This window comes from Polypterus senegalus, chromosome 15 (assembly GCF_016835505.1).
Source record: "Polypterus senegalus isolate Bchr_013 chromosome 15, ASM1683550v1, whole genome shotgun sequence".
Lineage (NCBI taxonomy): Eukaryota > Metazoa > Chordata > Cladistia > Polypteriformes > Polypteridae > Polypterus > Polypterus senegalus.
This window is the reverse complement of record NC_053168.1, coordinates 28,846,963-28,863,479: the sequence shown is the minus strand read 5'-3', so window position 1 is coordinate 28,863,479 and position 16,517 is coordinate 28,846,963. Positions and strand designations below refer to the sequence as shown.

The 16,517-nt window shown below is 35.0% G+C and overlaps 2 protein-coding genes across 2 annotated transcripts in view; one reads left to right on the top strand and one right to left on the bottom strand.

Moving 5' to 3' along the window:
* Positions 1–330: 330 nt before the first annotated feature.
* On the bottom strand, positions 331–5,733 carry chrac1 (chromatin accessibility complex subunit 1). The gene is made up of 3 exons (XM_039736761.1): positions 5,485–5,733; positions 4,479–4,605; positions 331–1,330 (listed from the first exon to the last, which is right to left on the bottom strand). Exons 1-3 carry the CDS (start codon positions 5,635–5,637, stop codon positions 1,248–1,250), a joined length of 363 nt encoding a protein of 120 aa, XP_039592695.1. The 5' UTR covers positions 5,638–5,733; the 3' UTR covers positions 331–1,247.
* Positions 5,734–7,223: 1,490 nt separating this feature from the next.
* trappc9 (trafficking protein particle complex subunit 9) overlaps positions 7,224–16,517 on the top strand; it is an 851,225-nt gene continuing 841,931 nt past the window's right edge. The window contains exons 1-2 of the mRNA XM_039737694.1: positions 7,224–7,298; positions 11,629–12,229. Coding sequence (XP_039593628.1) covers positions 11,646–12,229 — 584 coding nt within the window. The 5' untranslated portion in view covers positions 7,224–7,298; positions 11,629–11,645. The remainder of the gene's footprint in view (positions 7,299–11,628; positions 12,230–16,517) is intronic.

Sequence of the window (16,517 nt, the reverse complement as noted above, 5' to 3'; positions counted from 1 at the left end):
CATTCATGATATGAACCTAAATGATGTTTATTTTTTATTAAAGTGAATTATTGTGTTCTAATAAACAAAATAACAGAAAGTTAATTTCCATATCGCAAAATGTAAAACCTATTAAGAACAGGACTTGCTTCACAATAGCTTGTATACAATTTGACCGTGCTTAAGTATCACAAGCACATCTTATAGTCTCTAATTTATGAAATTATAATTCTGAATGGTTGTGTCCACAGAGTCTGTATATTTTTAAAATAAAGTAAAATACTCAAATGAATGTAAACACAGTTGTGAAATCCAGACACAAAATTCATTCTTTAACAAATTTACAAAAGATTAATAAAAAAGACTTTATTGATACAAATATTAACAAATATACACAATCAAATTTTTCATGTTTTCTTCTGCACCACAATACAAATATTGAAACATAAGTTTTAAGTCCAAATGTATGGAAAGGCAATTTTTTTAAGTCTTGCTTTTTGGTCTATAGTAAAAACTGTTCTCATTTACGCAATGCCCTAAACTTTTAGATCTAAATGTACTTTTACAAAATTGATGTAGGCTAGAACGAAAAATGCCAAAACACTCTAAAGTTAAAAAATAAAATTAAAATAAAAAATGTGCTATTAAAATTTTACCAATCCATAGCTTCTTGGGTCACAAAACAAAAAATGTAATAATTTTATCCCATATAATTCTTTAGCAGAATGCAAAGGTAGGACATGGAATGTCAAAATGAGACTCTGACTCCAGAATGTGTAAAATAATTACTCGTGCATGCTGGAAAATTAGAAAGTGTATCCTTTTGACAAAGTATAGAATAATAATGTAACTTTAAATTGGGATATTTTAATAGAAGAAAAGCTTTATGGCCAAATTGAAAACAAAATCTAATATAAAAGAAAAATGAAAAACTTAATACCAGACTAATGTCAAAATACTTATTTTTCTTCTTTAATAAATACATACAATATAATCTTGTACTCTTGGGCCTAACAAATGATCATACAAAGCAACTCAAATATACAAACATTGGGGCATTGTATTCTGCATTCATTTCTACAGTGCTTTAATACATTCATTAGGAGTAATCTGTAGGAAAAAAGAAAACTTCTGGTTTGTCCACTATGAATTTTATGTCATTTAATATTCCACAATTTTGGAAAGACTTTTGGTAAACAGCAAATCTCACTGCCATCCCAAGTTCCCACCCACAGAAACTCCTCCCAGGTAACACACATTTGAACTCTCTAATCACTCTCTCCTCCATCTGTTTGTGCTTCTTCAAGCAAAGCCAGGTACTCGCTCGCCAAGATCTTCTGAGGAAGAATATCTGAGTGGGAAAAATAAATAAAAAAAATCAGATTAATACAGAAAATGTTGGCTCTAAGAGAATATGGCTGGCAGCATGCTCCATACAGCATGCCAGACTTCACAATTGCAATTGCTGGATTTCATTGCTACACAACTAGGAACTGAAGGGAATAACTAATTACACAACTGCTTCATTACAGCGAGTTCAGCTGCAGTCTCAGCTTACAGTTTTACTTTTTCCATTTTGCTGTTTTAAAACAAACACAACACAACAGATAGATGAGCCTCTCTTCAGTATGCAGAGTCCAGAAGAGCCGTTTTCCTTCTTTCCTTGCCACTGCATTATACTTCTGGTCAAGTACTTATTGGTTGTCAACTCTCAGGCACACTGGAGCCCACTTCTATGACTGAAGACATACCAACATTGCTTCACACAATTCACTAAGATTGTGTGAATGAAGTCTATAACTGAAACTCTCTTGACAAATCGTTTTGTGTGATGCTGGCTTAAGGAAACTCAGAAGTCAAAGCTGTGACCAAACTACAATAGCACTTGTAAATGGAAAGTGTAGCTTAAAGATATTTTAAATGAAACCCTACTAATACATTTCATACAGTATCTCACAAACTGTTGACATGGAAATCCTTCAAATCTCTTAAAAAATTAATAAGACCCTGCTGATTTTTTACATGTAATTCTTAATAAAATTTAGCAATGAAATAAAACAAAGGTAAGCTACAGTAGAAGATTAGTTCTTATTTAAAAATAATTCTTACTTAGAATAATAATTCCTCTTTAATCAGATAGAAACTTAAATTAAAAATGAAGAACATGTTTCACTTTATAGTGTTCCAAGATTACCACATTAAGTTATGGCTTTCATATCCTAAGTAAAAAACATTTTGCCATAATCCTTTCAGGATTCTACATATAGGATTTTTTATTGTTTATATATACATACAGTATGTATAAAATAAATGTTTTATTTATTATATATATTATATATATATATATATATATATATATATATATATATATATGTCAAATTTACATAAGAAAGCAAGATTTATTTTCTCAGATACATCCACATAAACAAGAACAAAATCTTGACAACAGGCTAAAATTTCACAAATGTAGACACACACAGTATCTAACATTTTGTAACACTCCTTTCATAACTACCTCTTACAAATTACAAAGATTTCACCTAGACACCTTCACCACAATTATGAAAATAGTTTCTATACACCCAATACTTTGCTGCCTGTGATATTTTTGACACTGGGAACAGGAAAGGAATTTCTGGAGCAGTTTGTGTGTATTTTAAAGTCACAATCATTTCTAATATACACAAGAAAAAATGTGCTGTAGGTAATGAATGACTTAAATCAGCTGAGAAGACTTTCTTCATCAACAAATGTATATCAGTACTAATAATTTTATATCTGATAAGCTGTTATTTATGTATTTATTAAACCTTTTGTCAGACCGCTAAACCAGCAAATAACAGTTGGAAGCAATGACAAACCAGATCACACTGCCCAAAAAAGACAACATGAGGTTCCTGTCCAGTCTGACTTGTCTTAGATTAAAGGAGAAGACACAAGTGCTGATCACATTTAGAATACTGTAGATAGTTTTTGCATTAATATTCCAATTTATATTAGTATCATCGATGTGAGCTCTTAGATATTTATTTTCACTCAGTATTCCTATGTCTCTTACAGAACTATGAGCACCAACTTACAAAACAATCCACAAGATTTAAGATCGTGCTACATTTGAAACCATTTGATTAAGTCATTAATTCTGTCAATTTAAAAGACAAATTTTCAATCTATAATGCAATATAATATCAATTAACATTTGTATTGCTTGATTTATCTACTGATACTGTATATATATATATATATATATATATATATATATATATATATATATATATATATATATATATATATATATATATATATATATATATATATATATATATAGCTGGACAGTACGTGACTGTTACTAATTCATTGCCAATGACTCCCTAAATCCATGTAATTTCCAAAAAACTTGTTTTCTTTCTGTGATGTGCTTAATTGTTGCAGAAATTAAAAAAATGATCACGAAAAGGACAGTCAACGTTGTGCAGAAACTAGGAATTAATACATGAATAACTGTATAAAAAGAAACCTTATACAGTATATAATAAATGTCAAATCAGTGTGGATACTACATGCAGCGCTGAGAAGAAGAGCTCTAAACCAATTACAGCTAGAAGTTAAGAAATTACCGATAAATACAATACTAGTAGAGCAGCAGAACCTGTATATGATACAGTGAGATTCCTATGATAAATATTTTGTTTAACTAATACAGTACAAATAAATGAAACATCAAAAGCGGAGGGCTACCGTGACCAAAACCTTTGAAAATGCAGGCAGCATAATAATTTTTAAAATATCTAAGTGTCCTCTTGTCTGCTTAGACCTTTTTTGTGAATACCTTTAATATCTCACTATTATTCAAACACTACTTAACTAGTCATATCTTTTCAAATAAAGGTTATTTCCAGGCTAAAAATTAAAGAAGGTTAAAAGACACAACTTATTTCTTTTTTAGAGTGCAAATAATGTTTAATCTTTTTTCCTTTGCAGATGTACACTGACGCAGCCCTACAGTAATATACCTACATAAGACTGAAATTGGACAAAATATTGGACACAACATTTCCAGAGAAAACAAAGTGAGAGTGAAATGAGAAAAGGATACCTAAATGACTGACTATACTTTACTGGAAATGTAACCATTTTACCCCAGTTTACTTACTTTGAACATTTATTTCAGTATAAAACTGTAATGCTCACTACAGTAGTATCTTTTAAAAAGTATACAGTTAAATGTCGGATACATGCACTTTGATCGAATTAGACCATATTCATCATAAAATTTCCTTTACGATTCAGTACATACTTTCAGAATTACTTATCTTAAAATAATTCTTAGTTTAATACTGCCTGTATAGATCTATAAGGAAGAAAAGTATTGGCATTTATTACAACACATTAAAGGCACTCTATCTCATACATTATTCTTTAATAAAGATACATTGATTTTCCCCCCCAAAAAAAAAATAATCTAAATTTATATTACACAGTGTATTAAATATACTCACCTGAAAGAAACTGAAATTGTTCCGATTCTTCTGCTGCCTTGGCGAGGTCACTATAGATTAAAGTTTTTTTCTCTTTCCCGGTGCCTTTTTTATAAGAATACGAGGCCAAGTACTGAACAAAAAGTTCCTGTAAAAAAACAAGCACATTTTTAAGATCAATGACATTCATACTGACAACAATAATATTAAAATCGGGCTGCTCATACAGAAAAGAAATGGAGCTAAACTGAATCAAAAGAAACTGTAGCTCCAAAGAAACAATATATTATCTCATATTCCACTTTATATTTACGGCATCCAACAAATTAATTCGCTCTGGGACAATAATGTCTATCCAACAAGTCTTCGGCATGCCAAAGATTGTCATTCCAAACTCCACTGTACATGTTTTTTAAAAGAATAAGGTGTTTGAGAAAATCTGTTAATTCCGTTTCTTGAGAGCTACAAGGAAGAATACAGTGATGCACCTGCTGCGTATTTTAGTCTACCGAACAATTATCACTTAATATATATAATTTTAACCAAAGTCGTATTTAAGTATAACATTAAACCCGCATAAATCTACGGATTGTATTCAAAGAATGAAATAATCTGCCTATTTAGTAACATTTCTGCATTTAAAATACACACAATGGCTATTCTCCCCAAAACTGCGAATCATTTGACAAATCTTGCTGATGTTGTGTATACTGTGAAAGACATTATACGAAACAAAGATCAATTCCTGCAAGTTGGTCCAAAGGTTTAAATTTAGGACCTCCATATGCCACTATAAGAATTCTATACCCTGGTTATTTTCAAGGTAAAATTTTGTATTTGTATGCAGTTCAAATTAATTTTGTCTAATAGTAAAGCTCACTCAATTAAGGTGTGAACACACTACACATGCACTAGTTATGTGCTATATATGTATACAATTTTGCACGTAAATATGCTTAACTGACTATCGAGGTCCACGAAGGAATAACTAATACATTGCCAAAGAAGTATCTACTCCTGTCCTTACTGTTGCCTTTGCGGTTAAGAACAGGGCGTCCTGGTTTATGCTGGAAACGTCCGGGGAGCTCTTCATGATCAGTTTAACACGAGAAATCGGTAGAGAAACCTGTCGACTACCCGCATTTTCCAACAACTTTTCTTCTACTACGCTACCCGCCATCTTTAGGAGCAGCACGCAATCCTGCAAATAAACTTATGCGACTAAATCGGGCAAAGCAGCATGGGAGTTAGCGTTCACGAGATACACTACTGACTTGGAAATCTACTGTATACTTATATAAAAAGAACTCTAATTCCCAGGATTCAGCTCGCGAGGAAGTTTCTTCCTGTCAGTATCTAGCAAGCAGTGTGTATTCGACACGAGAAAAACTGTGTATTTTAATGAAAAGCAAACTGTTCCTGGTATTTTAATCAATTTATCTAACTCATGTTAGTCAGCTATTTGTGTATATGAGCAAATAAAACATAAATCGAATTGGTGATAATCGTTCGGCTCATTTTTTCTCCCTAAATCAAAATCGCAGAGAGTGTTCCCGGACGATGACATTGACTTCTATTTCTTAATCGGGCTACGTTGTAATTTTAGGACAAATTGGGTCCATAAAAATGTGAATTCAAAATAAAATTAAACTTTCCTGTATTGGAGTAGTGGAAAGTTCAGTATGGATGTTTCTTATTAGAATTATAGTCGCATTAGCCCTTAGGATCTATGAAAAGTCAAGTACTCCTTACAATAGGGGTCTTTAGTATATATTTTGGAGTCCGTTCAGTGCGGACTTTTGTTCTAACCAGTAAATGAAAAGCTGTTCCCCCGGGTAAAGAAGCATTACATTTAAACGCAATGGTTTGTCAAAGAGGTTTTCTGAATATAGTCACGATGGTTTCTATAGAAAAGTAAACACGGTAATAATACAAATAGATGCATGGGTTTAATATCCCGCAATAGCTAATTCTATTTTAAAATGCCTGGAAATTGTACAGAACCGAGATTGAGGATATCAGTTGTATAGCATTCATCATTCATAGTGTTTAAAAATAGATAAATTGCAAAATACATTACACAAAATCAATTTATTGACAATCTTTGGGCTTCACACTAACGAGCTTGCCTCTCATCACTGATGTCAATAATCGTACAAATGTACACATTAACCTTTTGAATGTTTTCATTTATAATTATGCATGAAACGTGTCTTCTTAATTATAAAGTCGTTTGAAAGCGTCCCATAATGATAAATAGCGCACCAAAACATTTCAGCCCCACGCGAGTATGTTTACAATTTTTCTGACAGCCGCATGGAAGGAAATGTGCCAGAAGACACTACCACGTCTTGTGGTACACTTTGAATGAAGTTAAATTTTTTATTATTAATTAAATCAATAATAATGTGTTCATAGACAATACTTAATATTTATAATAATGTTTCGATTCGTCTCCCGTAAATATTAGTTTAAAATGCTTATGTAGCTTTTAAACACCCCTAAAATATGTTCACATTGGTCACTTCCATTAAGGGACTACATTATTACGTATAGAAATTGGAACAAACTATTTGAAAGTGAAGAAGAGAGCTAATAAAGGTGATTATCTTTTTAATGAAAAGAGATACAAGATAAGTAAACCGGTGTTTAAAATGTATCTATGACATCTACCAAGAGAAAGGAATTATTTGATTGGGTTTTGCTTTAAATTTGAAGCCGCAAAGTCTCCTCCTGTGTGTATAGTTGGTACTGTCAAAAGGGAAGCAGGAAATCAGTGTTACCATTGAAGCTTAAACGTCCGACTGAATTCGTGCTCTGTAAATGTGAATACGTCTGGATGTAAGTGTTTTTTCTGACTTTGTTAAATATAGCTACGCTTCGTCACAGATTCTGACCAATGCGTGTTTTAAAACATTTAAATCACACGACTGGAAAAAGCCTAAACAATTTAGGATACTGATCTCAGTTTATGAATTAAGCTGCATAGTATAGTGCTTAGAGCAAACTTCTTGGTGCTTTCATTTGGTTGATAGTTTGGAGACAAGAGGTTTAAGATATTTGTCAGTTTATCAGACAGTATTACTTTTTACATGTTCATGTAATAAGCACACACGTTATTTTCAAATTAGAACATTTTAATACAGAGGAAAGTCAATACAGTATTCGGTTTAATTTGTGAGACAGTCCATCATTTAATCGTGACATTTTTTTTTTACCATAGCAGTGTATTTTATTATCATTACACTGTTATTTCTAGGTTTAACAATTTCAGTTTTCTAGCACAATTACTAGTGCGAGGATTTAAACCGTCGCTATCGTCGAACTAATTTCTTGTCGGGCATCGCTTAAATTCTTTATCAGGGATCACATTTTTCAAATATCACCAAAGCCCAATACAGTTGTGAAGATTTATTTTTTATGATGCATTGTTTGTTTAAATGGCTTAACGGGTGTCAAAGTGATCACATTTTGCGTTAATTATTTCATGAGCCTCCTGTTTACGCATGTTAGTGCGTTTCAGTAATAACTTTCTTAATCAGATTCAGCATCGCAGGCTAGTAGACCGGGGGTAGGAACAACAACTCACGTACAGTGCCTTACAAAAGTGTTTACATGTATGTATGTATAGACGACTTTATCCAAAGCAACTTACGAAAAGAGGTCAACTTAATTGAGTAAACATCAGTGTGGGGGAATATTTGCGAACACGTGTTACAAGACATGGGTACAGAATTGATCACCGCAAGTGAAGAGCTGAGAACAATACAAGCTAATTGCACTTTCTTATTTACAAGAAACTTTTAAAGCCGTTATCAATTAGACAGAAATTATGTTTTCAGATATAGTGTGCTATATAAGCTATTCTGTATAATATAAATCCAATCAAAGCCATTATCAATTAGACAAAATATCAGTGTTCAGATATAGTGTGCTTTATAAGTCGTATTCTGTATAATAAAACCAATGAGAGCCATTATCAATTAGAGAGAAATTCACCAAACAAGAGATTTTTGAAACACTTGTTAAGCACATCGAGGGAGTCAGAATTTTGATTTGAAGTGGGCAACTCATTCTACTGTCTAAGAACTACATGTGAAAAGATTCTGGATTGAAGGTTGATGTCATGCAGATCAGGCATCACCAAATTTCATTCATAAGCATTCCTGTGGCTGAGAAGGAGCTTAGGATTTCACAAGTGTCTTCATATATATAGGTGCTGACCCTTTGACTACTTTGAGAATCAAGAATCAAGGATTTGAATGCAATACTTGCCTGTACAGGGAGCCAGTGTAGTGATAGGAATGATGTGTGCCCCTTCTCTGCTGGTTGAACACCAGACATTCTTCTGCATATTGAATCGTCTATAGTGGCATGGTGATACATGCTGGTACTCCCACCAGCAGAAGGTCGCAGCTGTCCACACATGACAAGGCCAAAGCATGGAGCAGGAGTTGCTGCTGCATACTCTTTCAGATACTGTCTAATCTTGCTGATGTTGTATAGAGTGGATCTGCAAGACCCAGTGACTGTTGCAACATGGTCAGTGAGGGACAGCTGGTCATCAATTACCATGGAAACAGACTTGGCAGGTGTTAGTGAAAACAAGCCAGGCTGAACATAAATGGGGAGCTGTATAGATAGACAAGATCTGATAACATGAAGGTCTGTCTTTGCCAAGTTGAGCCCTTCATTCATGTTGCATTATCAGTGAAACATGAAGAGATACTAGCTGATACCGTGTGGTCCTCTGGAGGGAATGATAGGTGCACCTGCATGTCATTGGCATAAAACTGGTCAGAGAAACCATGGGAGAGGATGATAGGGTAAATAGAAAGAAGAAGAAAGTGCCTTGAAGCACTGATCCTCAGAATACCCCTGTTCTTGCTTGGTGTACACTTGACATCTCTCCTCACCAGGACACATGGTACAATATGTCCAAGAGAAAGAGCTGGCTCTACCATATAGATGAACTAGGTGGTTGTTAAGTATACTAGATGATAGGATGTGGCTTTAGATGATCTTTGATGCCCAGCCCTTGATTTACCCCCCCACTGATCACCCCCCATCCTTTTCATGTGACCCAATCCCAACTCAGTTATTCAATATGACATCCATGTAGTACTTGCATGAATCCCAGTTTTGCTATATCATTTGACATCTATGTGTGACTTGTACAAAAATGATATGCCATAGTATGTATAGTAATTGCTTGGGCATGATATTTCCACTTTTACCTGGGGCAGCAAAAACTTTAGAACTGGTTCTGTTAAGAGGTGGAACTCTGATCACCCAAGGGCAGTCCCAGTGATGTCAAGGTTTGAGAGGGTGGCAAGGAGGATCTGGTAGTTGACTATGTCAAAGGCAGAGGGCAGATAACTAGTTGGTAGACTTTAATTAATTCCTTTGAAAGTCATCACTATTGTGAAGCTTAAAAATATACCTACTCAAATTTCTGCAGTAACTCTTTTTATTGACAACCCACATGTTTTAATACTTTATTTTTAAAGCCAAAGTCTGTAATTTCTCAAAAGTGTATTTTTAAATAAAATCTCAAAAAGTGCAGCCTGCATAACCCTTTAAGCTCCAAAGTGCTTCCCAATAAGACACACATTTCTCTCATTTGAACCTAACTAAATAATTTGTTTCTACCAGCGAGCAATCAGAGTAGCGGTCACATTTTCTGGATATAACATTCTGTCTGTGTAGGGGTCATTAGCGACCGCAACAATGAATAGAAAAGAGCAGACCACAGAGTAAGAGACAAGTGATACAATCCATAAAATGGGAAACAGGTACAAAAAGTGCTTGGATATCCCAGTGAACACTTTTGAATCCATTTTCAGGAAGTAGAAGGTGTGTCAAACACATCCCCCACCCGACACTGTGTAAAGAAGGTTGGCCATCAAAACTTACCACCCAACCGAGATGTATACTGTGAAGGGAAGTCACAAAGAAGTCCCCTAGGAACTACAGCAGTCGGCTGCTGAAATCATTTAACGCTTGGTTAAGTCTGCAATTTTAAGAGGTCTCCATAATAGTGGTCTGTTTGGGAGGTGGCAAGAAAGTTATTACTTGGGAATAATTATAAAAAATGTTTTGCTTTTTGCCTCAGTGTATGAAAGGGACCCAAGCTAGGATATGGGAAAGGATTTTGTGGTCAGATAAAACCAATATAGCATTTTTTTCCAAGTTTAGAGTGCTATGTATATAGTGCAAACTCAACACTGCCTTTGCCTCAGACACACCATTCCCTACAGTCTGGTGCGGTGGTCATACTTTGGAGAAGCTTTTCGTCCACAGGGACTGCCAGTCTTATTATGATTGGTAAAAGAATGGATGGTAGTAAATACAGTGAAAAACTGGAGGAGAACTTGCTCCATTCAGCTGAGAAATTGAAGCTTGGGAGATGGTTCACGTTCCAGCAATACAACGATCTCAAGCACAAGACCAAGGCAACAGTGTAATGGCTTGGGGGGAAAAAAAAAAGAATCTCCAGCAATGGTTTATTCACCTTCCTAATCCAAACCCAATTATTCTTTGAGAACTACAGTCCAGAAGGACCATCCAACCAACTTGAATGATCTGTCAGGAAGAACGGGTCAGATTCACTCCTGAGCAGTGCAAAAGTGGTTCATGCTTACCGTAAAAGAGTTAAAACTGTTATTGCAGTAAAACAAGGTCTTACTAAACTACTGATTTGTTGGGTTTGAATAGTTATGCAAGCAGTGTTTTCGAAGTATACATTTAACAAATCATTTACTGTGACTTTAAAAATAAACTGTTAAAAGAATTAGACTGTTAGTAAAAGTACTTATTGGTGGAAAATATGTATATATCTTTTGACAACCAGAGAACAGTAAAGCCTTTCAAGGGGGGTGAATACTTTTGCAAAGCACTATTAACTTTTTTGGAGTTGGTCTTAGTTGGAACATTAAATGGGACAGTGACATGGTACCTAAGGTTAGTGCAGTTAATATATCATATTGCAAACAAGTTTGTGTAAATTAATTTGTGGAGTTATACTGTTTACAGTGTTTCAGAGTATAAGATCCATTAAATGTTAATTTGTGTAAAAGGGTTTTTTATGTGAATAACACTGATTTTTGAAACTATAGTTCTCATTTAAATATCCCTGACAAATAACACTTTATGTTTTGAACTTTTTTAGGCTATAGAATTTGGAAGATGAGTATTCCTGATTACATGCAATGTGCTGAGGATCACCAGACTCTTCTTGTTGTGGTGCAACCTGTGGGGATTGTGCCAGAGGAACACTTCTTCAAGATTTACAAACGAATTGCATCTATCAACCAAATCAATGTTCGTGACTCTCAGAGGGTTCTTTATATCCGCTACCGACACCACTATCCTCCAGAGAACAATGAATGGGGGGATTTCCAGACTCATCGCAAAGTAGTGGGGCTAATTGCAGTAACGGAATGTGTCCAGGCCAAAGACTGGCCTCAGACTGCTGAGCGTTATCATAATCAGAAAGAGGTTTTTGGTTCCACTCTGTATGATTCCAGACTTCTAGTATTTGGTCTACATGGAGAAATCGCAGAACAGACCCGTACAGATGTGGCTTTTTACCCTAACTATGAGGAGTGCAAAGAGATGGAGAAGAGAGTGGAGGATTTCATTGAGTCGCTTTTTATTGTGCTGGAGTCTAAACGCCTGGATAGGACCACAGACAAGTCTGGTGATAAGATCCCTTTGCTGTGTGTACCCTTCGAAAAGAAAGATTTTGTAGGGCTGGATACAGATAGTAGGTGAGTCCAAATTAAAGAAATTTAGTTCTTAAAATAAAGGAAAGAAGAGTATAAGTTAGGCATAACTTTGGCATTGATCTTACATAAAAGGCCCCTTAGTTTGTAACAACAGTTTTAAAATAGAGGCAAAAGTTGATAAATTAAAATAACCAAGTACACAATAAATAATATTTGTAATATACCTAGTCACTTTATATATAATTTCTAGCTCTACTAATTTATCAAATTTGAAGAAGAAGAAAAAGTGCTTACTGAACACTTAAAATATTCCATGAAGAACATAGAATTGCTTATTGTTTTTTACCTTAACAAAAGTACTCCCCCTTTATTTAATCCTTTTGGAAATTTTCATATTTTGTTATTATACAACATTGAATCACAATGGATTTAGTTTGGCTTTCCAGATACAGGTACATTTATATTACAATCAATTGACAGGTGATCTCCATTTAACTGATCCTATAACTTCTGTAACCAGTTGGCTACAACAGTGATAATTTAGGTGTATCATATATGCTTATGCAATCAGTTATTTTGTGTTTTTATATTTGTAACTAATTTAGATCGCTTTGCAGAGATCTGTTTTGACATAAAAGAGTATTGAGTACATTGTGATTTAGTGTAGTATAATAATAAAAGCTGAAAACTTCCAAGGAGGTGAATACTTTATATTGAAATTGCAGCTATAATTAAATAGAAGTTTTTGTTACCCCTTAATACAGTGGTGTGAAAAACTATTTGCCCCCTTCCTGATTTCTTATTCTTTTGCATGTTTGTCACACAAAATGTTTCTGATCATCAAACACATTTAACCATTAGTGAAATATAACACAAGTAAACACAAAATGCAGTTTTTAAATGATGGTTTTTATTATTTAGGGAGAAAAAAAAATCCAAACCTACATGGCCCTGTGTGAAAAGTAATTGCCCCTGAACCAAATAACTGGTTGGGCCACCCTTAACAGCAATAACTGCAATCAAGCGTTTGCGATAACTTGCAATGAGTCTTTACAGCTCTGGAGGAATTTTGGCCCACTCATCTTTGCAGAATTGTTGTAATTCAGCTTTATTTGAGGGTTTTCTAACATGAACCGCCCTTTTAAGGTCATGCCATAGCATCTCAATTGGATTCAGGTCAGGACTTTGACTAAGCCACTCCAAAGTCTTCATTTTGTTTTTCTTCAGCCATTCAGAGGTGGATTTGCTGGTGTGTTTTGGGTCATTGTCCTGTTGCAGCACCCAAGATCGCTTCAGCTTGAGTTGACGAACAGATGGCGGACATTCTCCTTCAGGATTTTTTGGTAGACAGTAGAATTCATGGTTCCATCTATCACAGCAAGCCTTCCAGGTCCTGAAGCAGCAAAACAACCCCAGACCATCACACTACCACCACCATATTTTACTGTTGGTATGATGTTCTTTTTCTGAAATGCTGTGTTCCTTTTACGCCAGATGTAACGGGACATTTGCCTTCCAAAAAGTTCAACTTTTGTCTCATCAGTCCACAAGGTATTTTCCCAAAAGTCTTGGCAATCATTGAGATGTTTCTTAGCAAAATTGAGACGAGCCCTAATGTTCTTTTTGCTTAACAGTGGTTTGCGTCTTGGAAATCTGCCATGCAGGCCGTTTTTGCCCAGTCTCTTTCTTATGGTGGAGTCGTGAACACAGACCTTAATTGAGGCAAGTGAGGCCTGCAGTTCTTTAGACGTTGTCCTGGGGTCTTTTGTGACCTCTCGGATGAGTCGTCTCTGCACTTTTGGGGTAATTTTGGTCGGCCGGCCACTCCTGGGAAGGTTCACCACTGTTCCATGTTTTTGCCATTTGTGGATAATGGCTCTCACTGTGGTTCGCTGGAGTCCCAAATCTTTAGAAATGGCTTTATAACCTTTACCAGACTGATAGATCTCAATTACTTCTGTTCTCATTTGTTCCTGAATTTCTTTGGATCTTGGCATGATGTCTAGCTTTTGAGATGCTTTTGGTCTACTTTTCTGTGTCAGGCAGCTCCTATTTAAGTGATTTCTTGATTGAAACAGGTGTGGCAGTAATCAGGCCTGGGGGTGGCTACGGAAATTGAACTCAGGTGTGATACACCACAGTTAGGTTATTTTTAACAAGGGGGCAATTACTTTTTCACACAGGGCCATGTAGGTTTGGATTTTTTTTCTCCCTAAATAATAAAAACTATCATTTAAAAACTGCATTTTGTGTTTACTTGTGTTATATTTGACTAATGGTTAAATGTGTTTGATGATCAGAAGCATTTTGTGTGACAAACATGCAAAAGAATAAGAAATCAGGAAGGGGGCAAATAGTTTTTCACACCACTGTATTTTGATACTGATCTATTAAAAGTAAATATTAAACCCTTTTGGATTTGTTAGGTTCTCTTTTATGATTTACAAATGCATGCTACTAACTGACGGAACAATCTCACCTGCTTTGTTTTAATTTCATGACACTTTGCTTATGTTCATGTTATTCTCCTTCTTTATGTCTCTTTTTTTTTCTTCCATACTGTCCTGTGAGTTTGTTATTGGGTGCAAAAAGGTGAGCTGTAGTCCAACTACCCTGTAGTGAAATCCATATAGTTGACCCATCTGCTTTAGCACTTACCCCATACAAGAAACCTTTGATATTTTATTGAATATGTTTCTTGGTTCATAGCCAAAAGTCTGTAGCATTGCCTCTTCTTTTTGTCTGAAGATGCAGAGAAACAAGCGAAATTCCAACATGACTTTTAAGAATTTTCAATTGCAGGACCAAAAATCAAACCTTCGTGTCTGAGGTTTTTCTCAGGTTAAATTTCCTAACAATGCAGAGTAAAAATGGGAATAACTGAGATGCTGCAGGCCACATCATCTGCAGTATTCTGTGAACAACCAGAGAAATATGTTGTTTCTGTAGAAAATGGTTTAACAGGTAGTGTGGCATAATGGACTTTTAATCGCAAGAATGCGAGTTTAGTTCCTATACTGTGACCTCTAACTGACCCTTTGATCATGAACAAGTCACATAAGCTTTCTGTACTCCAGTTGTAAAACATGGATATAAAAATAAGCTCTGATCTAGAAATTCATTGTCCCAACAGTCCATCATGCCTTCTGGTTTTTGTTACATGAGAAAATAAGAACATAGGAAATTTGACAAATGAGAGGAGACCATTTAGTCCATCAAGCTTGTTTGCTTAGCTAATAGATTAACTGTCCTAATATCTCATCCGGATACTTTTTAAAGGTTGTCAAGGTTTTTACGTAGTTTGTTCTAGATTCCTAAATCCCTTTGATTAAAGAAGTGCTTTCTGGCTTCAGCCCCAAATGCAATTCCCTATAATTTCTTTTGGTGTTCTTGAGTATGTGATTCACCCTTAAGTTGAAATATTTAAGTTAGATCTCATTTATTGGTTCCTTTGAAAAATCGGAAAACCTGGATTAGGTCCCTATACAGTCTCTTCCGTTCTAGATGGAACTATCCATTGAAATTTGAAATACATCATAAAAAATGTCAGTCAGTCATTTTCCAACCCACTATATCCTAGCACAGGGTCACAGGGGTTTGCTGGAGCCAATCACAGCCAAAACAGGGCGCAAGGCAGGAACAAATCCCCAGGCAGGGCGCTAGTCCACCGCACATCATAAAATGTTTCCAGCCAAATTTGCTTTCCTTCCTTGCCTACTGCAATTTTGCTGACTTCATCTATTTGCCAGATTAGGTACGTGATTCTTTACTTTTTTTTGTTTGAGCTTAAACTGAGAAAATGGTAACATGAAACATTTTCATACAAATAGTTTAAAAAAATGACAATTGCAAAAATGTAATAAGTAAAATACAAAATAATTATAAACAGTGTATGCAAAATTAAATAATACAGATGAACAAGTAAACACTGTAGATTGTCCGATAAACAGGGAAGTTGTGGGAGGAAATAATCCGGTAGGGGTTTCAAATCCAAAGGTCTATCCAGGTTCCGGTGGTCATTCTGTAAGCATAAATGTAATTCATTATTGATACAGTATACTCCAGCAGCAGACTAGATGCAGTGAGTCTTGCCAAAGGTTGGCGTGTCCACATTTCTTGCAAAATCACATTCGGCTCAAGAGTACTTTGATCAGAAGGAAGTAATGCAAGACACCACTGTAGAAAACTGGAAAACAGAACAATAGAGTTTACCAATGATTGCCAATCTATAAAATGCAGTATATATTATTATCTGTTGTAACTGGAACACAAAAGGCAACTGTGAAAATGCCAAATTAAAAAAAAAAAAGGGTTTTAACCTTTTTTTTTT

Excerpts from the sequence above, each read along its gene's own strand:
- chrac1 (XM_039736761.1), bottom strand. The coding sequence starts at position 5,637 with ATGGCGGGTAGCGTAGTAGAAGAAAAGTTGTTGGAAAATGCGGGTAGT. Across the intron at positions 4,606-5,484 it reads TCTTAACCGCAAAGGCAACA|GAACTTTTTGTTCAGTACTT; the intron begins GTAAGGACAGGA and ends GTTTTTTTACAG. Across the intron at positions 1,331-4,478 it reads ACAATTTCAGTTTCTTTCAG|ATATTCTTCCTCAGAAGATC; the intron begins GTGAGTATATTT and ends TTTCCCACTCAG.